This window comes from Xiphophorus couchianus, chromosome 4, assembly GCF_001444195.1.
Source record: "Xiphophorus couchianus chromosome 4, X_couchianus-1.0, whole genome shotgun sequence".
NCBI lineage: Eukaryota > Metazoa > Chordata > Actinopteri > Cyprinodontiformes > Poeciliidae > Xiphophorus > Xiphophorus couchianus.
In genome coordinates, this window is record NC_040231.1 from 22,912,777 (window position 1) to 22,939,623 (window position 26,847).

At 37.8% G+C, this 26,847-nt stretch overlaps 1 protein-coding gene across 4 annotated transcripts in view; it reads right to left on the minus strand.

Annotated features, from left to right (window-relative positions):
- Positions 1-26,847, minus strand: part of pcdh9 (protocadherin 9) — a 194,690-nt gene that overhangs the window by 166,791 nt on the left and 1,052 nt on the right. For all 4 annotated transcript variants that reach the window (XM_028014623.1, XM_028014625.1, XM_028014621.1 and 1 more), the window contains exon 2: positions 23,469-26,595. In XM_028014623.1, the coding sequence (XP_027870424.1) occupies positions 23,469-26,504 (3,036 nt within the window). In that variant the 5' untranslated portion in view covers positions 26,505-26,595. The remainder of the gene's footprint in view (positions 1-23,468; positions 26,596-26,847) is intronic.

A 26,847-nucleotide genomic window follows, 5' to 3' on the forward strand; every position in this document is an offset into this window, starting at 1 on the left:
GGGCCAAAAGTGGTAAGCAACCACTGTATTGTGCTAATTAGGCATATTTTACTTTAAATAAATCTTTTAATAGAACATGCGAGCAAACAAGAATGTGTTGTCAACAAAATAGCTTCAAAATATCAGCTCTTGACCACATCCACTGTTTGGTGACTGTTACTTTGTGAAAGAAACCATTTTTCCTCCAGTCAGGATAAAAGTAAACTTTTTGCAGTGTTCCGACGGTCATGACCAGCCCTAAAGTCCTTCCAAGCCTGCCTGTTTTCGAAGGATTTGCTTTGCATTATTTCATAGAATTGCAGTACATTATTGTGACAATAATAAAATACTAAGCAATACTCGACTTTGGAGAATGATTTTGTTTGACAGAAAACTGTTGACATAATAATTAAGCAAGGCGATAAAAGTCATTTAGTGTGAATGTGGCCATATTGTCTTGTTATCTAAGATGTGATCCTGCACACAGAAAGGAAACACTCTCTAGTACTGAAGACTCACTGCCTGAAGTCTGAAAATGACCTATACAGCTAAAAGCAGCCTCCTCCACTCACACTGAATAGTTCTATTATCATGACAACAGACATGCAGGACTGTCCATTGAAGAAAAGCCGAGTGCAGCATTTAGAGAAAGGGGCTAATTTTCACTCAGTGCAGTTATAATGAGCCTGTCATCCTCTTATCCTGCCCGGTAACCATTAGAAACCATAGCAGCTCTGACACGAGCAGCAAAGCAGAGCAAAACTGCCTTAGTATTTTTTTTTTTATAAAGGCAAAATAAAAACATCTAATTTTAAAGATCCAGATATCCGCTCCCCAAAAGGGTAATGATGTGTCTCATCTTCGTTTGAGAATCACCAAAACATACCTCCCCTGGCTCATCGTGTATTTTCTCTTTTCAGAAAAATTCTATGCACAAATTAGTCATCTTGCATCAAGTATGAATGAAAAATGTGTTTACATGGGTAATAAATCTTCGTTCCATACAGCATGTTGCTGAAGAGTGTACAATTTACATAAAGCCTCATTTGGAATTGCAGGTAACATCAGCAAAATATTTATGCGATGTGCCACATTACCTTTTTATCAAATATGTTCTAAAAAATGTAAAGGTTTCATTTAGTTCAGTGACTTGCACAGATACAGTCAAGGCCCAATTTATTAGGCACACCTGTTCTATTGCTTGGGAAGAAAAACAGAGAATCAGCCAGTCACACGACAGCATCTTAATGCATTTAGGCAACTTGACATGATGAACACGACTTGCTGCATTTCAAAGACAGCATCAATGTGGAGAAAAAAAACCCAGAAGATTTATATGACTTTGAATGTGACATGATTGTTGGTGCCAGACGGGCTGGTCTGGGCATTTGAGGAATTGCTGATTTATTGGTATTTTCATGCACAAGAGGGTAGTTCAAAAAAGAGAAAATATCCCATAAGCTGCAGTTCTGTAAATAAAAATGTTCTGCTGATGTCCAAACTCGGGGCAGAACGGATAGACTGGCTAAAATCTGGTCCGACTCTTCATCTTAGCTGCAGCATCCATATGGCAGAGTCAGAGTGTGATTTAAAAGCATTGTATTAACGGTTCAGGCTGGTGATAGTAATGTTATGGAGGGGGGATATTTTCTTGGCACAATTTAGCCCTCTTAGCACAAAGAGACTTAATTCATGACCACAGTGTACCCATCTTCTAATTCCAACAGAATAATGCACCTGGAGACAGAGCTCTAATTATCTCAAACTGGTGTCTTGAATATCCCAGTGAGTTTATTGTACTCTGTTGGCCTCTAAAGTCACCACATCCCAATCTAACAAAGCACCCTTGGGATGTGGTAGAAAGGGAGAGCCACATCATTGTTGTGCAACAAAAAAACATGCAGCAACTGCATGACACCATCATGTCAATACATTACCAGCCAACCCAAGTGTGCTCAAAAAGTGTCTGGCAATTGTAAATTAAGAAAGCTTATTAGAGTCACTAAAGCTAGGTTGGGAGAACACAGCTGAAATGTATGCTCTAAGTGCTTGGATTTCAATTAATAGCCCTCTTGCCCAGTCACATTAAATCCAAATAACAGGTATAAATCTCATGCAAGTCCACAATTAAAAAGCTACTTTAAGGATCCCTGCAGTAAATCCTTCCATAAAGCAAGCGGACAGGTTATCAGAGTAAACACTTTTTTATTGAAGGCATCTGAAGTGAAGGCTACTGAGGTGAAGCAAAGAAAGCAATTGTGAAAACAGCTTGGACGGTTTCGTTGTTCCAATCTTAATTGTTTACGCAGTCTTACACCTCAAGGAGCCGTGAAAGCCTTGAGCTTGTAAAGAACTTCTGCGGCTTTTCTTACAAAAGGAGCGAATCACCACGGCAATGCGGATAATACAAAAGGCAGCATGGAATACACTCGGTGACACGTGGACATGAAGCAGCTCAGCTGAGATGGCCTGAATATGAGGAGGTTAGCCAAACAAACAGATTGCACATGAATGACAATGAGGCAGAAAATTGGTGAGAGCAGCAACAGACATCGACAGAAGACTGAGAAGCAATATTGCATGAGGGCTTTAAAATATGCAGGTAGGTTGTGAAGTAGATTCTCAGCAAACGGTCTGCCACAGCTTCCACTCAGAAAGGACACCCACACAATGTCCGTGCACTCTCTCAGTCTGTCTGTCTCTTTGCCCCGTTTACTCACAAAAACCACAGAAATAAAAAGGGAGAGCAGACAAAATGATGGAGTGAGCCTTAGAGGTTAAGGGATGAATTTCCCAGCATCTTTTGCCTCCGCCTCTGACCATCTGCCTCTCTGGCAATAGCCTTCGCCTCCTGAGGTTAAACTCTAAATTGGCAGTAAGCTAAGCAGCCACTTAGACAGCAAGGTTCAGGTGGGTAAAATCAAATAGTTATATACAGAGCTGTGTTATACACTTTAGGTGAGTGCATATTGAAAACTAGAGAAGATGTTGAATGTGGCTAAATTGGACCAGTAAAATGTTGCTTTCCAACAAAACAAGCAACAAAGAGAAAGGTGAAGTGAAAGGAAATTGACAGGCAGATGGTGAATGATGGAAAGAGATACATATTAGAGAACAAAATGAGAAATGCATAGGACGTAATACAATGCAGGCATAAAGCAAAGAAGATTCAAGAACATGGGTGGAAAATGAACTTAATAGATCAGTGGGGAAGAAATGGAAAGGAAAATAGGAGACTATAAATTAGACATAAAACGATAAGGAAAGGGACAGAAACTGGGGTCAAAAATGGAAGAAAAAGAAACAGTGAATGGCTTATTCTTTCAAGGAGGGTAAAAAAACATATATAGAGAAAAAGCTTGTTCAGATGTAGCCTGTGGTCTCATCCCCACACTCAAGCAGAGGCAGAAAATGAATACTGACAGAAAAAAGAAAGTAAAGAAGAAGAAAAAAAACCAAATGTCAGGTTAATATTAAGTCAGAATCTTAAGCCATCCTTCTAATCTCCTTCTATGCTGACCGGTGTTCTTCGAAAGCTAAATGACTTGAATAAGAGTTGCACAACTGGGCCTCCTGTCCTCATTAATTATACTTCTCAGTGCTGATTTTTCATATGCTAACCACACAGGTAACATTAAGAAGTGAATCACCTCCAGGGTGATGATGAGTTTCCTTAGTTTCACTGTGTAGGAACAACAGGCAGAAACACAGCAGGGCTACCATTAATGCAAGGTGCCTGGGTCTCATAATCTCACAGTTGACCCAAATTCAAACTGGCTTTTTAAAAAAATATATTATTATTATTATTAAAAACCCATGAACCCTCACTAAAAACACAGTGATAAACACAGTCAAGTCTGTATTATACCTACACTCAAACATTACACAAAAAGTACAAAAAAACCATTGACAAATACCAACATATCTTACAGATGTTGAATTATTGAAAAAAAAAATCATTTAATAAAGACCATTTCCCATGTTGTCTTTCTGTTTCTAGATTAGAGCACACATTTGCATTTCTGCATGTGCTCATTGGCCTGGCATCGGCTCCTCAGAAAGTAGGACTGAGAGCTTGTTACAGCAGCCCCACTGTGTGGCCTCCCTTGGCACACAAACACAAATTAGCTGAGGGACGACTGCTGTGGCAGAAAGCTTCTCTGCAGACAAAACCTCTTAATATTCCTTCCAAGTCCATTAGGGCCTCAAGAGATTGGCGAGGATTGATTGTTTATACTTGATAGTACCAGGGGCTTCAAGGCCAGATTCTTGGTCAAAATTAGAGATGGCGTTTGGTAAATCCCAACGAATTGAAAACTAAATACAACCCTGAGTGTTGTTGTCATGCCCAAAGAAAGAGATAGAAGAGAGGAAGCCTTCATCTAATTAGAAAATGATTGTTGCCTTTTGGTTTTAGCTTTAGACTTCACTGACAATTGAACTAGTTTCCAAATCAGAGGCTTTCAGTTTGGTTTAGTTTATTTTTAAACGTCACCATGTTCCTTGTTGGCAGGATAGAGCTTGCCCAGTGAATTATTCAATTAAACTAGTGACCTCTACACACCCTCACCCCACACACTCCACACACATGCAAAGTCAAGAGGAAGAAAGAATGCCTTCTTGTTCAGCCCTGACACAGACGCACAGGTGCAGAGTGGGAATGTTTGACTTAAAATTATGCTTCAAATCATGGAGTATAATGTTCCCTAAAAAACAGACACAAAATCTGAAAAGTAAAGTGATATATACAAAATTTGCTAAAATACTAATAACAGGAAACTTTTGCTTTCAGCAGGAAAAGGGATCTTTTCACAGATAAGTTTAGAAATATAGAGCTTGGGATTTTGAATGATTTAAATATATCAAATAAAGTGATGGTAAGGATAACTTCGTGTGTTTAACATCTTAAATGCCATTTTTTAACCATCTTAATATTAATTTAGTAGTTGTTAATGTGTGCACAGCTGTGCCATAGCCCCGACTTTAAAATGTGAGGGTTTTTTGTTCACATAGCAACTTCCAATAAAGGGTGACATTGCATTGGCTCCAATTACACATAATTCTGGCTTTAAGAAGCCTGAAAATGCAACTGAAAAAGTTAAAATTCAGCTTTTCTTTCTGTAAAATCAAAGGGCATTTGTTAGAATTACACTCGCCACTGTAAATGTTATTCAATATATATTGAATAATAAGAAACAGCCATTTTTATTTGCCTAAAATACTAAAATGTAATGGTAATGTGTAATATCTTAATTAAGTATATATTATCTCACAACAGAGCATTCAATAGCTTGGGCCAAGTTATCAGACAGACCAATATGCATGTTTCCTTTTTTTTTGGATGTGTTTCTGTGCTTTTGACTACACATATAATAATGGTGGTAGCCAGGTTAGGAACGTAAAACATGTTAATAATGCAATGTCTTTGAAAGTGTGAACGTGTTGGCGTGTGCACAAGTGTGTGAGCTCATGCAAAAAATGACTAGTGACAAACTAGCCCTCAGCTGCACCTGACAACTGGTTTTGTCTCACTCTGAAACATCTACTGTACGTACCGGAAGGGATTTACTTCAATGTTTTATTTTATTTTATTTTTTCAAATTTGGTTGGTTCATTTCTCATATGCAAATTTATTTCAAGCGCAATGCCAAAACTATGAACTTTTTTGGCAGTCTAGGTAAAAATGTGCAGAAGTTGAACAATAAAGCAAAAAAGCAAAAAAAAAAAAAAAAAAAAAATATACATATATATATATATATATATATATATATATATATATATATATATATATATATATATATATATATATAGGCTATAGCAATGCTCATTCTTTCTCTCCCAAAGAAATGTCTGAGCCATTTCTTTGGGAGAAATGTCTGAGCTATTACATAAATGTTTTTCACAAATTCCCTGATGCCAGACTTATTGACACCCCTGTGGTTGACAGTTTGTTCGGCAAATTTTTGACAATAAGACAGGACTTTCTTTTTCTTCTAAACTTTCAAACTGTTGAAGCATACCGAGAGAGGGGGTCTATGACTTATTCTCTGTGTATAATCTTTTCCAAAGACTGGCTTCTGTCTTCTCTTCAGATACCACTACAGGTTTTCCAAAATATATTTTTTCTTTTTGTCTGGGAGCTTTATATAGTGATGAGAAAAGGTTACTTTTTTGCATCTTCACTTTTAGCTTTATATTTTGAATCATTATCCAGTTAAATGATTTTAGCCCAGCATCACAGATCCTCCACTGTACCTAAGAGTGGTCATTGGGGTGCATTTCCATAAAGCCTCCATTGTTTATCAGTGAACTCAATACGTGTTGCAAGTAAGAATGTTTTATTTTTCTTCTGTATACGTAAATCCACTCAAATTAGATTGAATTTTCCAAGTATAAGAATATGCTACTTCAATAAAGATTATTTTAATATGTTTCTTTCATTTTCACCAGGCGTGTCAATAAGTGTGGAGGAGGCTAAATACAGGCAGTCAGAGGAGTGGTATGCAAGTAGGAGATTATTTACTTTTGAGAAGCCAGGAGGATTTATAGATTAAAAAAATGAGTAAGCTTTTTTGTTTTTCTTTTTTCCCAGAAAATTACTTTTTATCATACTTGGAAAATCACCAAACTTGTTAGAATCATAGGACAATCAATGATTCTTTGTCCACCAGTAATTGAATGATAATGGAAGTACATGATCTTAAGATACTAATCAGTTCAATCTGCCTCATGCGTTACATTGAGCACACTCTCTTCTGGTCTGGTTATGAATATCAGCCAAATGACTGAACTATTAATAAACAGACACACTTCCCACTGTGAAGATATGGACCAGAACAAGGCAGCCATTGATCTCTTCGAGTGAACTGCTGAAAACAGGATTGAATAAGTGTTAAGGGAACAAAGTCCCACAACAATCACAGCAAAACACACACACTCAAACACACATGTTCCCCTTTCATGGGGGATTCCATGTGATGTAGAGCCTGGGGTGACCACAATCCAAAGTCTGGCAAAGAAGGACTTTAATTGTTCTTGGAATGAGGGTGGGCTGGTTTCTGGGACACTACAAAACCCTTCCAAGTATGCAGTCGGGCTACATGGTAAAAGAGGCCACAGTATTTAAAGCGGAAACAAGAGCAACAGGGTCAAACATGTGGCTGTGTCCCTTCAGCTTGTTCTTATACTGGACTTCAGTTCCTGGGTATAAAAAATTCTGCTGCCTCATCTGAGAAACTCCAATAAAACAGAAGTCTGTAATAGTTCTCTGTAATGATGATGGCTGCGATACAATTCTGCTGGGTGACAACTGCAGTGGATAAATCAACAAAATTTATAAAGTTTCTTATTTTTATATGTGTGCGTCCTTGTATACTACATAAATAAATTAGTTTGCAAAAGAAAATCCCTCGCTGTTTCTTTGCCTGGCAGATGTTACCCTCAATTCTCTGTTACTGGAACTGTGCCTTCTGAATGTCACAGCTGAAAGCAGTCATAAAGCTCTTACACTGAAAAAAAAAAAACTTTCTTGGAAATGCAGTTGTGGCAGGAAATAGAAAATAAATCTGGGTGCATATATCCATTATCAGGGCACGTTATCGTCAGAGGGGAGTCTGCGGAGAGAGAGGAAACCAGGCTGGATCTCTATGTGAACCGCAAGATAGGGGAAACCAATTTTCCTCCTCCCTGTGCATCCCCAACATACTACTTTCTTCAGACCTTGCTAACGCTGCACAACCAGGGTTAAATCACTTCATCTAAATAAGCCAGCCAAATGTTTTACACCTCTGCATATTACTGAGTGGCGATAAGGTGCTGGTTCACCGTTCTGTGCAGAGCAGCTCTTATTTTCCTCCTTTCCGTCAGCTCTGTGGCCCGAACAAAGATGAGCACGTCAGTAAGCTTCGGTGAATGCAAAGCCCGGCGAGACAACAAAAGAGTGAAAATAAGAGTGAGCGAGTATTTTTTTAAAAAACGTCCTTTACTTACGCCCTTGACGATAAAACAGCAGGCAAGTCATATTTTATGTTTGTGTTAAATATTCCCGTGTGCGGCCTCTCTATGACAGCTTATTCTAAAGCAGATTTATCACAAGTCTTATCTGCTCTCCTGAACAGACAAAGGCAAGGCACATGGCTTCCACTGTAGCACGCTGATGCCTGGGGCACAAGACCAAACATACGATCAATGCAAGTCTCCAGTCTATACATTGAAGAGGAGTAGGTTGACATGCGTCCTTCCAGCTGACACCTCTCACAACTTTTTCTCTAATTAGGTCTCTAAAGAGCATTATACATTTAATAATGCCCATTTTAGACTCCCCCAAGAAAAACTAAACAAATATTATCCTGGCTAAATCCTCTTCGTCTTTGTTGTCCTGATGAGGGAAATCCCTGCACAGATTTAAGGAAATATATAATTAATCTTAACGCTAATTAATGGATGTTCTCAATTCACCTCACCACGGGAACAGATGTGGACTTAATCAGCTACCATTCAATCACAAGATCAAACATTTTTCTATGCTAATAGAAAGAGAGCTAAAACTAGGTGTGAGCCAACAGATACCTTCGAAAAATGTATTTTCTAAAAACAACAATCTAAAAAAATCCTTATTTCATGTTTTTACTTCTTAAGACACTGTTCGTGTTATGTAGTTCTCAAATTTCCATCTTGTTAACGACTGCAGTATATCTTGATCTTTGAAAATCCCTATAAATTATCTTGGCATGTATGCTTTTCTCACTTTGATGTGCTGCTATAAGAATTCACGGAAAACTGGTATCTAAGTCTTGTAAGAACCGTATCTAAATACCAGTTGATGAGTTGATTATAGAAAACAGAAATATAAAACATGAGGAAAATAAATAAAAAATAAGATCAAGGTAATCAGACAAAAGACAAGCAAATGCTGATAACGTAGAGATAATGAGTTTGAGATGAGCAATTGACCAAGTTGACTTCAATGAAAACATAAAAATAAAAATCTCTTTTCACATCAGGTTTAGTAAAACTGTCAAAGTGTACTATGTGGATATTATATGATTAAACCTATTGAAAAAAATGCATGCTGTGTTATTGCATCTACCTTGGGTACAATTAAGTTGTCATAAGCCATGGTCAGTAAAAGTTTAAACATTAAATAACATTTAGTACTTTATAATCAAGAGATATGAATAGAATAATATCTCCACCTGGGTGTCAGCCCATTTTGGTCTGTTTACTATATTCATGAATGTTATAATGCAGATTTCTTTAAAATTCAGAGAAGCTTTAAGAAACACAAATTGTTTCCTCACTTGAGTCACATCTAATATGCAGCCTGCCTAGTTGAAATATGGCTAAGACCAATTTTTGTTTTTATTTAACCAAGTATTTTACTTTTGATGGGATAGGAGTCAGGCAATAGGAAGAGATACACAATTTACTAGGAACGGTGTTGAAACAAAATATCCATTGTTTATTTGCATTATAAAATGGCATGTTGACATTTTTGCGATAGTCTTCTTAGTAATCAGTGGAAAAGACTTTATGGGCATTGCAGCAGTCATTAAAGCAGTCACATTTCTGACCAGCTTCCACTGGTGTTTTTATGATGAGAAACAAACCTTTGAGGCTGGAAGGAGTCTTTGGTGTCACCCTGGTCTTTAGCTACCTTCACATATTGTCTTTCAGGTTTTAATTGGGACTCTTTTTAGGGAACTCCAAGTTGTTAACATTACTTCTAATCAAGTGAAACACGGTGGTTAACTAAAAGACATAATTTGTCTTAAAATAAAATAGTTATAGATTTCCTCTTAGCTCTATCCAATTAGATGGAAATAGGAAAGATGTTTGATGATGTGTGGACGAAGTAGTGTGGCTTGATGAGGAGAAAGGGCTACATAGCCAACTGATTCAGGGCAGCCTGGACACACAAAGAAGCCAAGAAAAGAAAAATGCATTGAGTGCAACACATGGAGGTTGGGCACCAGTGTTGTTAGATGGACGAAGCTTAGAGTGGAGCTGGCAAGACAGAACTTCACCCTCGCAGATGTTCATCTGCTGGAGAGCAGGGTGGATTATTCGCAGCTTTAGATACACAAATATCACTAAGACTCACAAATAAGTGACAACCATGTTTTTGTGAAAGATCATCTCCATAACAACCCGTTCGAATCTAGCTTGACCTATTGGCAGATTAGAAGCTATCATTCCATCCAGACTACAGAGCAGCAGGCGTGCTGTGAGACGTGCTTATGCTGTGGTATGTTTAGTTAGAACTGAGCAGTAAAGGAAGTACCATTCGGCCACTATAACAACTGGTTACCATAGGGATTAAATAGAGACTGGATGGTCTTCCATATTGCTGATGAAAGAGTTACCTTAATTTCATAGGCAAGTCCCCCTGCTGCTTGGGCATCAAGAGATTTGGCTGGTGCCGTTGCTTCCTATCTGTTCCTTCTTCCAATAATTGTATAAAACTAGTTTATCAATATTGTTCATGCAAGAGAAATGTGCTGTTTACTTTGAACGTGTTATAAAAAGACAATCGATTGCTTGTCAATAGATAGATTTCCTTTGTATGAATGCATTTTTTAGGATAAGGTTTGGCCTGAACATTTATAACTACTCCCTATGAAACAGCAGTCTCATCCGTGGAGAGATCCCACTGGAATAAGAGGGGCCTTGTGCCTTGCTAAAGGGCACCTCTGTGGGGGTTTCTTCTCCCTCATCTAATTTATCCTCCCTGTTCAGAACTGACCAAGCAAGCATCTAATCCGAAGTTCGTCTCCATGACCTTTAGTACACTCGTTTTATGTGTGCAGTTGTATGTGAATGTAAACTTGTCTATGGAAACTAAAGAGAAACAAAAAAGCAACATTTGCCTCAGGCTCCCAGTGGCATGACCAGTGCACTTGCTCTTAAAAAGCATCCAACACATAACTTAGACAAGGGCTTTTCTCTCCTTGCAACATCAGTACATAACTCAGACAACTCACCCTGAAAATGAAAGTGCTTTGTTTTGCCTTAAAAAAACCCAACAAAAAACCTAAACGAAACAAACGCAGACTATATGACAGGTTTTGAAAATGAACCTTTGGATTCAGACCACACTGTTGCAAGGAATATGTATATTAAATATATACATATATATATATATATATATATATATATATATATATATATATATATATATATATATGCCCATAAATAATAAAAATAACGACTAAAGTTTTCCTTCTTTTCAAGTGCCGGATGGATCTTGATCGTAATTCAGTACAATGACATCCGGGCGATGACAAATTCAGTGAAGATTCACTGCACGTACTGTTAAAATCCTCTTGTCTGACGCTGTTCTCTCATTTTTCTGTGATTTGGTCAGTTTGTCTCCACTCATTTTATGGAACCCCGATTAGTTTTTCTTCTTATTTCAATAATTGCTAGTGTCAAAGTCATGATTATTTCAATTAATAGTTTTAGGCTTGTTTCGTTTAATGCACCTTCTTGTTGAAAGCCCATGAAACAAAACAAACAAAAAAAAAAATGAACATTTCACTTTCAGTGGAAAGCTTCTATCAGGAAATCAGTACAGATTATTATTAAGACTCTGCCAGTCTTATCTCTTTCAGACAAAAACACATTTCGTATTTACAAAGGATGCTATCTTTCCTGTACAAAGAATTGCTTTGATTGAGAGGAATGTGATGCCACTGAGCTGCAAAAAGAGGGAAAAGCCTCACATGGAGGTTTCTGTATTATTTGGAGCCCCTTAATCTTCCTAGCACATTATGAGTCTTTTTAATGTCTCTGTAGAGTTCAATATTGTTTTAAAATGTGGGCAGTTACAGAATTTATTCTTGTGTGAATAAAAAGCTGCAGCCTACACAATATTTTCCAACAGAAGTGTGGAATGCATCAAAGCATATTCTCTCAGCTACTTTAGTGATCAAATACAAAAAGGGAAGGAAAGAAAACACCATGGGAACCTTTATTTTGTACAATGAATACTATCAGAACTGATACTTATGTAAACCTCTAGAATATTGAACATTTTCATTAGAGAATTATCCATTAAGACGGTGCTTTTTCACCTATTTCTCTTTCTTTCATAATACCTGAATAGTTCTACAGCACTACAAGTGAGTCATATAATATTCTGCTTTATGTATGGAGTATATAACTGTCAGTTTTATAAGCACACGTTGTGAAATGCACAGCTTCTATGAAAAGCACATGAAACTACTGGTAGAGGACCAGAAGTCAAATTAGGCTGTTATTTTTTTTTGTCAAGCAGAGTTAAAAAGGCATGTGACATCATCCTCATGTGGATAATTGTTCAAGTGGATGTATGCTCTGTCAGGCGCACTCAATTTCTTCATGGCAAAATTGTATAGAAGAACAAATGTGAGCAAGAGGGTTATAAATCTGCTTCAAAAGGCCGTGTGTACATCTGCAGTAGACATGAAGGGTTTCTGTGAGATGCCTTCACAGAATTTAACAATTCTAGTTGCTTGAATGGTTCAGTTTCAGCCTATTGTGAAACAGGACTTTTGTCTCATGTGCAGTCATTTAATTGCTCCGGCTTAAAAAAACTTGCATGTTGCTTTGTGCCTTTTGCATAATAATTGAGAGGATGCTGCACGGAGTAAATGGATCGATTATTCAGAGTGTTTCAAGATCCGTACTATGCATATGTCGTATCTTAAACCATCTCTAACAGTGCCAGAATAAACCTGTTCTACAGAACTCAATTAAGGCACTGGATTTGCAGATATTTCTGTAGCCTCATCGTCGCATAGAAATTTTGCTTGATTTGAGGAAAAAAAAAAGGAGAAATGATGACACATTTTGAAAAGGCAGGCAACATGGTTATACTTACAGGATTCGGGTTTCAATTTCAGACAGCTGGTGCACATAGTCTTTACAAAGTGACCATGTAGATGGGTCAAGCTTTAATACCTATATTTATATATATATATATTTTTTTTTATTTATCTGCTTCTTTTCCTTCCGCCACTCTCAAATGCAGACTAAGCTCTGCTTCTGGCTTTGAAACCGAGTAGACAGATTAAGCTGAGTTAGGCCTACTTTTCATAAATGTGTTGGTGTGGCACTTTGAAATCCTCCACTCCCTCTCAGCCCTATACACCTTTTTCCCCTGCAATAGAAAGAAAACAGTTAAGAGGTGACACATCTGTGCTTCTTTATATGAAAGGTAGCTGGAGATTAACGAATGAAAGAGTCAGTACTGAAAGCTGTTACTACAATATAGGGAACAGAAAACACAAGTACTCCTCTATATGAGGCTGCTTGACCCCCGTCCACACACATTTTGAGAGCATTTCTCATTAAGATGATCCAGATGGTGATGATGAAAATGGGAGGGGTCGTAGACTGATTTTTTTTTTTTATTAGTTGCTGCTCGGCATAAGACAAAACTACAATTACTTTCTATATACTCCAAAACCAAATAATCATTGAAATAGAGTACTGTAAGGCTCCATTCTGAAATGCCACTATAAATAGAGATTGGGATGATAATATCTGTGTGCAGTTTTTTTTATGTAAGAGCTTAACTACATATAGAGGACTTTAGGAAGCCATATTAAACTACAGTCCTTATTTACCTTATGAAGATGTAATTTGAATGAAAGCACACACATAAGGCATATAAAAATGCTAAATTAACTCTGTGGAAACATGGTGTGAATAACTTTAACCCCATTTTATGATTCTTCCAGTTTTCATGGTTGTAAGGCCCTCCTTTCTTAGTACTGCTGCTGTGTAGGAGTTGAGAAGGAGGCTGGGTTATTACATTTAAAGAGGCTACTTATGCACTTTATAGGTATACGTTTGATTTAACGGTCATTCCTAAACATTTACATTTTGAAGTATTAAAAAATTTAAATGTATGTTGAAATAATATCTTTGTACCTTTTGTATAACATTCCATTTTAGCTATCATCTTTTTTTCAAGTCTTAACTCTTTACACGACCAATCTGCTCTAATTGGTCATGAACAATTGAGTCAAAAACAGTTGGAGAGTTGCTTCCTGTGTCACCTGGGTCGAATCATGAGAAATTTTAATTTGTTCAAGGTCTCTGTGTGCCTTAAGTACACAATCTTATCTCATCTGTCAAAACAAATACCTCTTAGCTGCATTAAACAAGGAAAATAGTAAAAACATAACCCTAATACAGTATAACGTGTATGAGTATGCGTGTGAAGACACACAAAAACTGTCCAATTAACTAACTGCCAAGAATCATTCAGTGAGCAACCAATTTACCTTTTATCCTTCAGCAAATTTACAACAGCTTGTGTTCATAAGTCATCTGTACTAATAGTTTTATCTTTTTTTTTTAACACCTTGTTGTAAGGATGCAAATTGTGCCAAATTTAAGCAAAAGACTGAAATCAAGCAAATGCACTTTATTGGGATTCCATCAAGTAATATAAACAGAGAGGATTAACATCTTTGATTTGGGGTTTGAACATTTTTTAAAGGTCCAATAAACTGTTTAGCACAAAGAATGATATTAGAAAAAAATCTCTTTATCACCCGTTATGGGTATGGATGAAAGTAAAAGTTCATAAATGCTACAAAATCTCAGCAAGTCTTTTGTTTCTGAGACAAAAAGACCCAACTTTGAATAAAACCCTCAGCATCAGAAGTTTTTAACAACTGCCAACTTGATCCCACTGACATTCATGAATTTAAATCCACAAAGCTCAACACTTAGTGTGCCAGCAAACACTATTGAATTTTATTGTTAGTTAGTTATTATGTTGCTTGCGCATCAGTTTCTCTTTGAGTCATTTTCAAAAATACAGATAAGTCAAACCAAAAACTCTCCCTCTCCAGATATACCACTTGGCAGTCTAATCAGCTGCTGTTCTTCTTTTGCAGGCAAATGCCAAGGGATGCACAAATGGCAGCCTAGATACTACAGAAACTTCTTAACATCACAGAAATAGAGAACAAACAGACAAAGTCAAAACAAGTGAGAAATGGTCTCTTTGAAACATTTATTATGAAATTATAAAGGTAAAATAGCACTGTTCAGGTAAAGCTTTTGTTAACAGAAAAAGGAGTTGCAGTGTACTTAAAAACTGTAAGAGTTGATTCCAGATGTAATTGATGCGTACCCATAAAGGGTAAGATTCAAAAGTAAAAGGAAAGGCAAGGCAAATGACTAATACCAAAATAAAATCATCAATATTAATTACAAGCCCATTATCGTTTAACACAGCACATTAGGCAAGATTACCAGGAGTTCAATTTAAATGAAACATTATATATACAAGAAAGATTTACATTGATGAGAGTTACAGACCCGATTCTTTATGAGCTACGAGGCCCGATGGCAAAGCAGTCAATGGCAGTCACATTTAATGTCCAGTGTAACAAAAACCCACAAAAAAAACCCAAAATGGGGGTGTGGAAGGATGGGGAAGGAAAAGAAGTTGGCTGGCAATGCCATTATCACGACTATTAGTCTGGACACTGGCACACCTCAGTGACAGCTTGTGACTGTGAGTTACTTGACACGACAACCCAGCTGACAAGGTATCCCTTTGGGGTTTGTCATGTCAGGACGTACAGCACAGCAATGCCCAGGCACTGCTGCTCCTCTAATGATAAACAGAGAACAGCAAAAACAGGAACGAAGTCCATGTCCTGAAAACAAACCACCCTCATCTATTACTAATGATCACAACGCAAAGGTGAAAACACCCGCATTGTTGGCGATTTAACATTGCATGTAATGGCATTGACCCAGATAGGAGCGTGGGTGAAAGGTTAGGGCTGGAGATGGGGAAGGAAAAGGGTGGGTGGAGGGACCAAGTGAGGAGTGGAAAGAAGAAATGGGTCGTCGGGGAGGGTGAAGGGCATTCAAACAATGAAGTAGCATCAAAAGTTCATTTTCTTTTTTCTTTTTCTTTTTTTTTTTTACAAAACTTTTTTTTTTGCAGACAAGCAAGCAGTCAAGAAACATTTTCTTCCACCCTCTACTCTTATTTTTTTTTTATTGGTATTTAAAGAGAATTCAAATAAGATGTTAATACCACACTGTACATGTCTTAAGCAGCAGTTTTTGTTTTTCTTGTCATGCAGTGTTAGAAAATTTACGAGGTTAGTATGTCAGCTTGATTGATTGCTTCAGGAAAAAAAAAAGGGAAATGCAGTTTGCAGATTGGTGAAAACATGAAGTTGAATTAAGTAATGACAGCCCCACAAAAGCCACACAGACTTTTTGTGCAGCAATATCACAAAGCACAAGTGAATGATGAATTTGAGATAAATGGGTTGCCAGCCAAGAATGATGGACAATCAACAAAACCAGAAAGAGAAAAAAATATATATAATAATGTGCACAAACATACGTAAGACTATTCAGTATGGTGCAGCATTTGTCAATATGAAAACTTAGTAGTACATGTGTCTTGGAGGAGAAAAACTGTGTAATGAGAAAAGATTTGTCACTATGTGTTAAGACAAAAAAATCTATTAGAAACACAGATGCCACATAAATAAAAAAGAAAAAAAAGAAATTAAATGTAATTCCTGGTAATTTGCCATTGTCTGTGTTTTGTCTAAATATTGTCCAAGGTTGCAAAAAAAACAGAAAAAAAACAACAGAAAGATTATAAATACATAAATATGATACATAAATATATAAATATATAATTTTAACAGAATAAAAAATATAAACATACTATATAAATGAACTGTAGAGTTCAAACAGTGCACCAACAGGGAGTTTTGATTTATTTTTGGTGTTTCTGCAGACAAAACATGATCACCCTTGGGCAAAAGTCTTCTCAGATAGTTCTACTCACATCTGCTACCTTAGTAAAACTTGCCATCCATTTCATTTCCTTTTACCCACCTAGACATAGAGTACATGACAAGGTTCTTAAAGGAATACAATTTCGCTGCGGCAAAGGGTCTTGAAAATCCTACTCTGGTGATTTGAGGCTTTGATGAAAAACTTTTTTCACAGACTTATTGGCTTTCTGTTTAAGGATAGCTACATTTGTCTTAGAGATATGCTACATTTTAAGCAATAAGAGAACACAGTACTCAATCTGTTTTTTTGTTTGTTTGTTTTTTGCAGCTACCTGTAGTTTGCTAAATAATTAAACTCCTGTCGGCAACAGGCTCTAGACAGATCACAAATTTGCTTGATTAAAGTCTTGATATTTATTCATCCGGTGTTATTACTAATTCATATCCACAAAAACACCTGGTATTTTACACGTCGGTTGTTGTTTTCAAGGTTTGAAACCCACTGGAACGTCATTAATCAGAAGTATCAGAAGCAAGTAAAGCATTAGAGATCACAAACAGAATATCCCGATTAAGTGACAGGATAGCTGGGGAGAAGGATGTATGATCACAGTCGACAACAATCACTGGCCTCTCTCCATCTTCCACCGCCAAACTCTGTGTCAGCACAACCCAGAAGATATAGCAACAGACTTTTCCCCTCAGGTGCAACATTGTCATAGTTCATTAATCTTCTCAAACTTCTCCTGCTGCCATCAGCCCCCGTACATACTACTAATCCCCTTATTAATGTGGCAAATGAACCTGCACAAGAAGGACGACTCCCCCAAGGCTCCATAATTACAATGGTCTGTATAAACTCCTGTTTGCATTGAATGTCCATTCATTAAATGTACCGACAAGACAACGGCAGAATTACTGAGCTAAGCAGTCATGTTTCTCTCTCGCAGGTTTTTATAACACTCCATGCTTTAATCTGTGTACTCCATCAAGTATAAAAGTTAATAGCCTGCTCATTATTTGTTACTTATAGTGCAACATACATCTGCTTTTGGTATAGTGGTCGCGATAGAACAAAAGGTGATACACAAGCCCTGGCAAGTCAAAAGAAATGTACTTTTTTGGAATTGAAAAGAGTGTCTCTCTTTTTAATTCCTAAAAAGAGAGATGCGATGGTCTCTGTCCCCAAAGCTAAGGCATGATTTGTGATGTAAAGAAATATGTTGCAGAAGTGCAAGTAAAATAAAAGGCAAGCACTACCTCTTCTCTGCTGTGTAGCAGAAATTAAACACACCCTTAAAAAAATTAAGACCTTAACACATGGATTTTAAGGACAAAGTTATACCTGCTAATTATTTTTGCCTCATCACACAGATCTCATGCTGCAAAAGCAGAGGAGATAAAACATGTTTGGAGTTTGTGAAAATCTACACATGTATCTATTTGAGTTTTAATTTTTACAATGTTACTAACCTCCACTCAACCACGCCAACATGAGCCCTGGGATCTGATGCAGAGCACATAGTTAATACATAGCCACTGGGCTCATGCTATGATAGTGAACCATAGCTATGCCTAAGACTACTGACAGGATGAGAGGAAGACTGATGGTGATGATTATATTTGGTTTCTTAGATGCTTGTGATGCCTTGTGAAACTAGGACAGTTTTTTTAAGCTTCCTTTTTTTTTTACTCCAGTGCTGTTTACACTAATGTGGGTCCCTAGAGGGTAAATAATAAGCAAGAAAAAAGAATGGGAAGGCCAAGATTGCTTCCACTGCTCTCAACAGAGTTTGGGCATGGTATAAACCTTATACCACAAGGCATTTGTCTGTGATAGCACAGTTGTAAATGTCTGTTATTATGATTCCCTACATGCTCCATGCTCTATGCTCCAAGAAACGAAGGTCAGGATTTGCTGTTGCTTTCTATGTCTTTTATCCCTGCTCCCGTTTTTTCCATCAGTTTTCATTGTTATTGATTGGCACTGATGCTGCACAGAAGTGACTGTTGAAAACTGAAAGAAAATTGCTTTTTAATTCTTAGGGAAAAGGTTATTTCCTGTTAACTTCAGGTGACAATGGATGTTTGTTGTTAGTTTGTTAAAGAAAGGTAAATGCTAAATTTCATCATTCTATCTTTCACCTCTATGATGGATAGAATGAAACAAATTGCACCCTACTGACTTCAATTTCAGTGTATTACATCAACTCCAATTTTTCAACCAAAAAAGTAACTAGTAATAACCTTAAGACATATTGACACAGTTTATTATCTATTTGTATACAAGAAAATTTCAATATTGCCATTCTTATCTTCTTTTTCCCCCCCTAAAGCCCAGTTACTCTGCACGGAATATGATATGATAATCCGATGATATTGCTTTTTGGATTTACTGTCTGCTTAAGGTTTCACTCCAATGTAATTGGCGCTATTTTCATTCTTGCTTTTAAAGAGACACTGTGCTAATCTTCTTTTTGCTTTTTTATTCAATATGCTGATAGAAATGTCAGAAATGAATGTACTGCGCTCTGCGTGGTAATTGTGTGTGGTAATGACATACAAATATCAGTACAGATGGTTGGCAGTGTACAAAACATTCAAGATAAGGATAAAAAAACTAGATTTTATTTATTTATTTTACCATATTGCAACACGTTAATGTTAGATTGCCAGGTCTGTTATTTTAACTTGATTGTAAACTTTAGTAACAAGAGGAATTTTTAAAGTAACTATGACAAACTCCATATCAGAATCTGAATAGTCTCAGGAGATCATGGATGACAATATAAAGATAGATTTTTAATTTGATTAATTTACTTTTATGTACGAGGCATCCATCTGATTAATCCTGCAGGGATGTTTTGTGTTTCAGTTAGCACTGAGGTATTCAACCTTTCACTAATGCAGAGAGCAGCTCCTCATTCATTAAACATCTATGTCTGAGACAATTCATTCCAGTGTGGAAATTAGAAAAAAAAAATATTGACCTGAATCCAACAAATCAAAACGAAATAGAAGACAAGAAAAATGTTTGTTGGGAAGCTATTAAATAGATAACTCAACTATTACCATTTTTTTAGTATCCCTCAGAAAAGACCCTAGAGTGGCTCTGGGTCTGCACTGCATTTTTTGAGATAATGTAACGCAACTCTAGATGAAAAAAAGGAATGAGACATGACAGTATTAGATTGTGAAGGATTTGAACATGTTGACAATCTGCCAAAGTGAAGATATGATGAAATTATCCGTGACCCCTTGCGAGTTTGGAGATGCTGAAAATGTTGGTAATATTTAACTGATCAAAAAATAAATTAAATACCAATTTTTTTTGTGTGAAAATTGGTATTTAAAACTTTTAAAGTGTTTTCCACATTTACTCTGATGCTTAAATGTAAGAAAATGAAAAGAGAGGCTGTTTTGGTTTCTGCAGCTCACTGTCTCTGTGATCTGAGCAGGTCAGTTGTTTATTGAGAACTTCATGCTGGGCAAAGTTGCAGACCTTTACAAAACAAAATAATACAGCCATATGGGTTTTTAGGTGAAGTGTTGTTAGAACTTTACGAGGAATACTTATTTTATTTTTAAAAATCCTTTTTTACTTTTATGTCTTGTTTTTCAAAAGCACTAAATTATTAATCTAACCTCATAAAATCTGAGACTAATTTAAACCCAAATTAGAGATCTGATTTTTTGTCTACGTGACAGTTCAAATTATATGCAATAAACAGATCATTTTAGGTTAAAATGTGATTGGGAAACGTCTGCCCTTTGCTGTTGTTGCACAGATATGAGATTTATTATTTTTTCCTTAAGCTTTATAAAATACATATTTTTGAGGTTGCTAAATCTTTATACAGCAATCATGCACTACACCCGAGGGTAAATACAACATTTGAATTTGGTTAAACAGTCTGGCACTGTGTACTTCAAGTCTTCAGTATTACATTTCCACTATGCTTATCAGAAGTTGCCCTAATAGCACAGAATAAAATCTGTTCAGATTTCTTTTTTTTTCAGGCAACTCCTCTATTGTTTATCTTAAATGGTTATATTTACCATCTAGATAAAACTGCACTCATGAGTTTAGAAAAAAAAAACTATAATATGTTTTATTATATCAACAATTCCATGTTGAAAAAAGAATGTCTTTACATTGACTGAGCTTATTAAAACAAGACCAAAATGAATGTTTGATGTAGCTGAAGCTGAAAAGATTCAGAGCAAGCACTGAAAATTGTACATTTTGCTGTTATCCATTAGATCAGTGGTCCCCAAACTACAGCCCGCGGGCCACATGCGGCCCGCCTCCACATTTGGTCCGGCCCCCTGAACAATACCAGAGTATTTTCATATATGTGCATTTTTATTTGATAAGTTGGACTTTTGCAATAAAATGTTCCTTAGTAATGAACTTTATTTATTATTAACTATTAGTTAGTAACTATTTTATACATGCATATAATTGACCCTAACCCTTTTTTTTATGTGGAGAACCCAGTGTTATTTGGTTATTATTTATTTCATAAATAGTGTTATTTCCTGACTTTTGTTCTCTAAAGAATCCAGAAAAGGTTATTTGATTGTGCTTTCTGAAAAACAATACATTTTTATGTTTAGCACTCTTACAATCGTCACACTTTTTCTGTTACAAACTGACCCCGGCCCCCCATCAGAGAAGGGACAAGTTATGTGGCCCTCACAGGAGAAAGTTTGGGGACCCCTGCATTAGATGATCAGTTCATTTTTTAAAGTTATTTCACAACATTAGGTCATGTATGAATTAATGTGGATTGTGGAATTATGCATAACCTCTTTTACATTATTGGCCATTAATGTAGTTTTCATAGGCTATAAAACAATTAGATTGTATCACCAAGTTCAAACTGTTACAATTGGTGTTGGCATAGAAGTAAGACTGATTGGCAACTGAACTGCGTAAAGATTTGCACAGGTTCCATTTATGTTGTTTGTAAAGGTTCCATTTATGTCGTACACAAGTACAACATGTCTTCTAAAGACATGAATCAAACTTCATGAAGCTCAGTGAACAAAAAGATACATCGTAAGTGGCACTGTAGAGAACACATTGGCTCTGTTTGTGTGCTTCTTTGAATCATTTGTTAGAATTATTGATTGCAGTAAATCTTGTATGGAATTGTGGGATGACTGAGCAGATCAATGAAGTTGTGCTTACAGTATAGTGTCATATCTCATATGTCCCATTCTAGGGCTGGAATAGAGCACCCCAACCCTCATCCACCCCCCCAGTCCCTCAGGCGCAACCACCATCACCTATTTTATCGTCTCTTCTCATATCCCTCTCACATCGCCAACTGCACCCCACCATCAACTGGTGAGTGACGCCACAATGAATGCCTCTTTTGACTGCTACCTCTCACACAGAAGCACATTAAATGCATCCCAGATGCAGTGACCCGGAGGTATGCATCTGCAGGAGTTGCACAATGTCATCGCTGTAATTCTACTCTCTCCTTCGGATAGTTCTTATCACTCAGATCTACAACTGCCATTATCAATCTTCCCCTGTGCAGCCTCTGCATCATTAGGTGAGAGTATTTCACTAAGAACTCTAACATAGGTTTCATTCCTGTCTTGTCCTCTCTTGCATTCCACTGCAAGTTGGCATAGTGCCAGGCTGTGCCATGTAGCGCAACAGTGCCACCTAAAGGTTCAGTACCACCACATGTCAAGCCTGACCTACAGACTCTGATCTCACCGCCTTCCACTTCTCTCCCTGCGGTTTCTCTCTTTCCTGTTTTTGTCCACGTGTGTTCCATTAGATTAGAACTGTGTGTTGTGTAGTGCTGCTTTATTAGCAGAAAAATTAATAAGGCTTTGATAAAAAGCAGCATGGATTACGTTGAAATTTGAGGCTCATTATTGGCTAATCCTTTTTGAATTGGATGTGTATCAAGTTCCAGACGAGCTTTACTCAGTTTGCTAGTGTGATTTGAGAGGAGGCATTTAATTCAAGCATAGATGATGAGGCAAAGCTCACAGTGACATTCACAATACCACTGTAGCGGTCTAATTATTGACTATTGTTGCAGCAGCAGGTGTTGAATAGGTTACAAAATCTTTAGTGATATTACAATACACATTAAAATAAAGAAACAAACAAAAAACATGAAAACACTGTTATGAGAAGAGAGGTGAAAAGTCTGCTTTTTTTCACGTTGGCAGCATTTTTGCTGTGATGATGACCGTTATCTGAGTAGATAGGCAAGAAAAAAATGTTTCTTTCACAAAGAACATTGAATCACAATTATTGTTGTGTAGATACAGTTTGCCAGTTTTCTAAACTGGGTGCTGAAGAAAAAAACGTAAGGCAAGAAAATTGCTTACCCACTTGCATTTTCTTAAATATTAATTCAGTACTTTTAATAATAAAACATGTTGATAATTATCATCCTCAAATTACAATTCTGAGTCCATGATCAACTCCATTAATTAGCAGGTGGTCTTTCTTTCTCTCTTTCTTTCTTTCTTTCTTTCTTTGTTTCTATCTTTCTTTTTTAATTTAGGTTGAGACACAGAGGAATTTGTTGTAGTTATAACTCTCCAGCACTGTTTTTCTCTTTCTTCAGACTACCCTATAGTGGGTCCCTAATCTAGACTGGCACTTCAGCACTGTGGAACAGGGCAGTTATAGGCAGTACTTATAGACCAGTAAAAGTGCTCCTTTACCTGCTGTCTGGTGTGCATGGGCCCCTTCGTTTTGAACCCTCCTTGGGAGCTGCTCTCTGAGGCACTGAAGTGGTCGGAGCTCGTGGAGGATCTCTTGGAAAGGGTGTCACAGGCCCCAACAAATGTGTTATCCAATGGGAGTTCCTGGATCACATGATGTTTCTTGACTGATACAGGTGTGTCGGCCTTAAGATGAAAGGCCGACTGTGGTGAGGCTGACTTGTAGTGCCGAGCCAGGTCGGGACTGCTTGGTTTGAAGGTGGTAGTAGGCGTGGCATTCCAATCAAAGCGTCCAATCCCTTGTTCTTCCAGCTCAGTGGGCAGACTGATGGTTCCGTTAATTGGTTCATGGGCAGGATCATCTGGTTTGTTTCCCTCGATGGTGACAAAGTTGAGCAAAGAGCTTTTGGGGGACTTTCTTTTCTTGCGCTTTTTCTTTTTGTTCTGCTTGTTTTCTGTGTTGGGTGACATCCACTCAGCCCCTTGCTTTTTTCTCTGTGCGGCTTTAAATCTGGATGCATGGCGACAGCGCAGCAGCACAGTCACAAAGATGACAATGATCACCACCAATGCGCCGGTAACAAAGGCTATCATTATGGTTAAATAGTCACCATTTTGATAAGTTTCGCTACTTTCACCAATGTTTCTGTCTATTGGGGTCTCCATGGTGCGCCGGATGAGATCATAAATGAGTGTTGCGTTGCCCACAGTGTCATTGACATACAAAAATACAAGCACCAGGGTATGGAGTGATTTGGGATATCCTAGGTCACTGATATTGACCACTAATCTGTGTAAGCCTATGTCAGTTATTGCAGGCTTTTCTTCCAGTGTAATGTTTCCAGTGACAGGGTCAATTCTGAATAAACCCTTGTTATTCCCACTCACAATAGTGTATTTCAGTTCAGCATTCATCCCTGCGTCACCATCCACAGCAAACACCTCAGCTACCACAGATCCCGGGATAGAGGACAGAGGGACAAGCTTGAAAGATGTGTTTGAGGGTGGATAGATGACAATTGGCGTGTTGTCGTTAACATCAATGACATTGATGGTCACCTTTGCAACTGAGGAGCAAGGAGGCCTGCCACTGTCCACAGCCTTAACATCAAAAGTATAGGAGCTCTGTTGCTCCCTGTCAAAAGACACATTAGATTTTATCACCCCAGAGTATGGATCTAGTATAAAGTTCTCATTGTCATTCAGAATAGAAAGAGAGACGGCAGCATTTTCTCCTGCATCTGAGTCTGTCACAGTTATCACCCCCACAGTGCTGTATTTAGGCAGATTCTCTGACACAAAGAACTGAAAGTGGTTATGTGTGAACTTAGGATTGTTATCATTTTCATCCAGCACAGTCACAATAACAGTTGCCTGTGTTTGCAAAGGGGGAGTTCCGTTATCTCTCGCCGTTACGGTGAAGAGGAATCTATCCTGATCCTCCCTATCAAAAACCCTAGATGCAGTCAGGACCCCAGTTTTACGGTCCAGATCAAAAAATGATGCATTCGGTCCCAGCTGATACACTATCTCTGCATTCTTCCCACTGTCCTCATCTGTAGCGGTAAGGGTGGTGAGGAACAGGTCGCGCTTGTTGTTTTCCATGACGGGCAGCTCGATGACTGGCTGAGTAAAAATAGGTGGGTTGTCATTCTCATCCTCTAGCCTCACTCTCACCAAGGCCGTCTGATTCAAACTCGGTTTTCCAGAATCTGAAGCAACAATTTTAAAGTTGTATTCCTTCGTCCCCTCGTAGTCAAGCAGAGCAGATGTTTCCAGCAGATACTGGTTGTCGTACACAGCTTTCAGATGGAAAGGTACATCCTTCTCTATAAAACAAATGACCTTGCCATTTATGTCAGTGTCTCTGTCTGAAACTGTGATGAGAGCGATCTTAGTATTGATGGGATCCTTCTCTGAGAGGAAAACAGTCCCGTTAATGGGACTGATTATGTATCTCAGGTCTATATTAGGTGGATTGTCATTAACATCAGTCACATTTATAGTAACAGTAGCTCTGGCTGGACTTGAGCTGCCGTCGCTGGCTAAAACAGAGAGCTTGTGAATAGCAGTTTCCTCCCGGTCCAAAGGTCTCTGTACTGTAATTAGGCCAGAGGTTGTATTTAATGCAAAAAGTCTTTTAGTCGCAGGAGACACTTGAGTTCCAAATACGTAATGTATGTCTGCATTTGCCCCAATGTCTGCATCCGTAGCCTGGAGTTGCACCACAGATGTGCCTATAGGGGAGTTCTCGGGTATATGCACCTCTATCTGACTCTCTTTGAACACTGGCTTGTTATCATTGACATCTGTTACAGTCACCTGAAGAATGGCAGTGCTGGATTTCTGTGGACTGCCACCGTCCTCCACTTTAATCTTCATCACATAAGTATCCTTCTGCTCCCGGTCAAGATTCTGCTGCACAATAAGCTGGGGCCACTTCTCCCCCTCAGGCGTCTCCACAATGTCTAAACCGAAGGCACTTTGCCCATTGATCAGCTCGTATTTGTGGACACTGTTGGGGCCAGTGTCTGGGTCAGTGGCAGAAGGAATAGCAAAGCGGCTGTTAATGAGAGTGTTCTCTGGGATAGAGATGTTGATCACAGGGGACGGGAACATGGGGGCATTATCATTTGTGTCTTTGACGATTATTTTGATCTTAATCAGCCTGAAAAAATCATTAGGCAGGATAACCACTTCAATTTCAAAGGAACACTCACTGTCCTCAAATGAGGGACCGGGGCACAACTTCTCTCTGTCAATTCGGTTTGATGTTGTGAATATCTCTCCAGTACTGCTCAGAACACGGACCAGTGGGTTGTCTCCAGCTTTGGAGACCAGCCGGTACACAAGATTTGCACTTGCTCCAGTGGCAGCATTTGTATGGGAAATGTTTAAGTCCTTTGGTATATTTCCAATAAGGACATTTTCTTGCAATTCCTCCCTGATGGGATAAATTAATTCTTGAGCTATTGAAGGATCAAGCCATATGCAGGCAAGCAGAGCAGCCAACAGGTAATAGTCTTTCAGATCCATAGCAATGTTAATGTCTCTTCAGGCTTTGTAGTTTAATTATTCACTTCTGTGCAGTGTTGACCACGATGACAGTAATCTTCCAAGAAAATACCTATGAATACACGAGAGAGTTTTTCTTCAGTGAACTTTCTTTAGCATGCACAGTAATGATGTTTATTCTGCTTTACTAAAATAAAATTGTTTTCCTCACCGTTGTCTTTTCTGAGAGCGTAATATTAAATCCAACTGCAAAAGTTCTGCAAATATCATTTAAACATTCACAAAAATCAGCAAATTCTAAACTGCAGCAGTATCTGTTTTTTCCCCCGCTTTTGCATTCCCTCCTAATTTCATGCTCACCAAG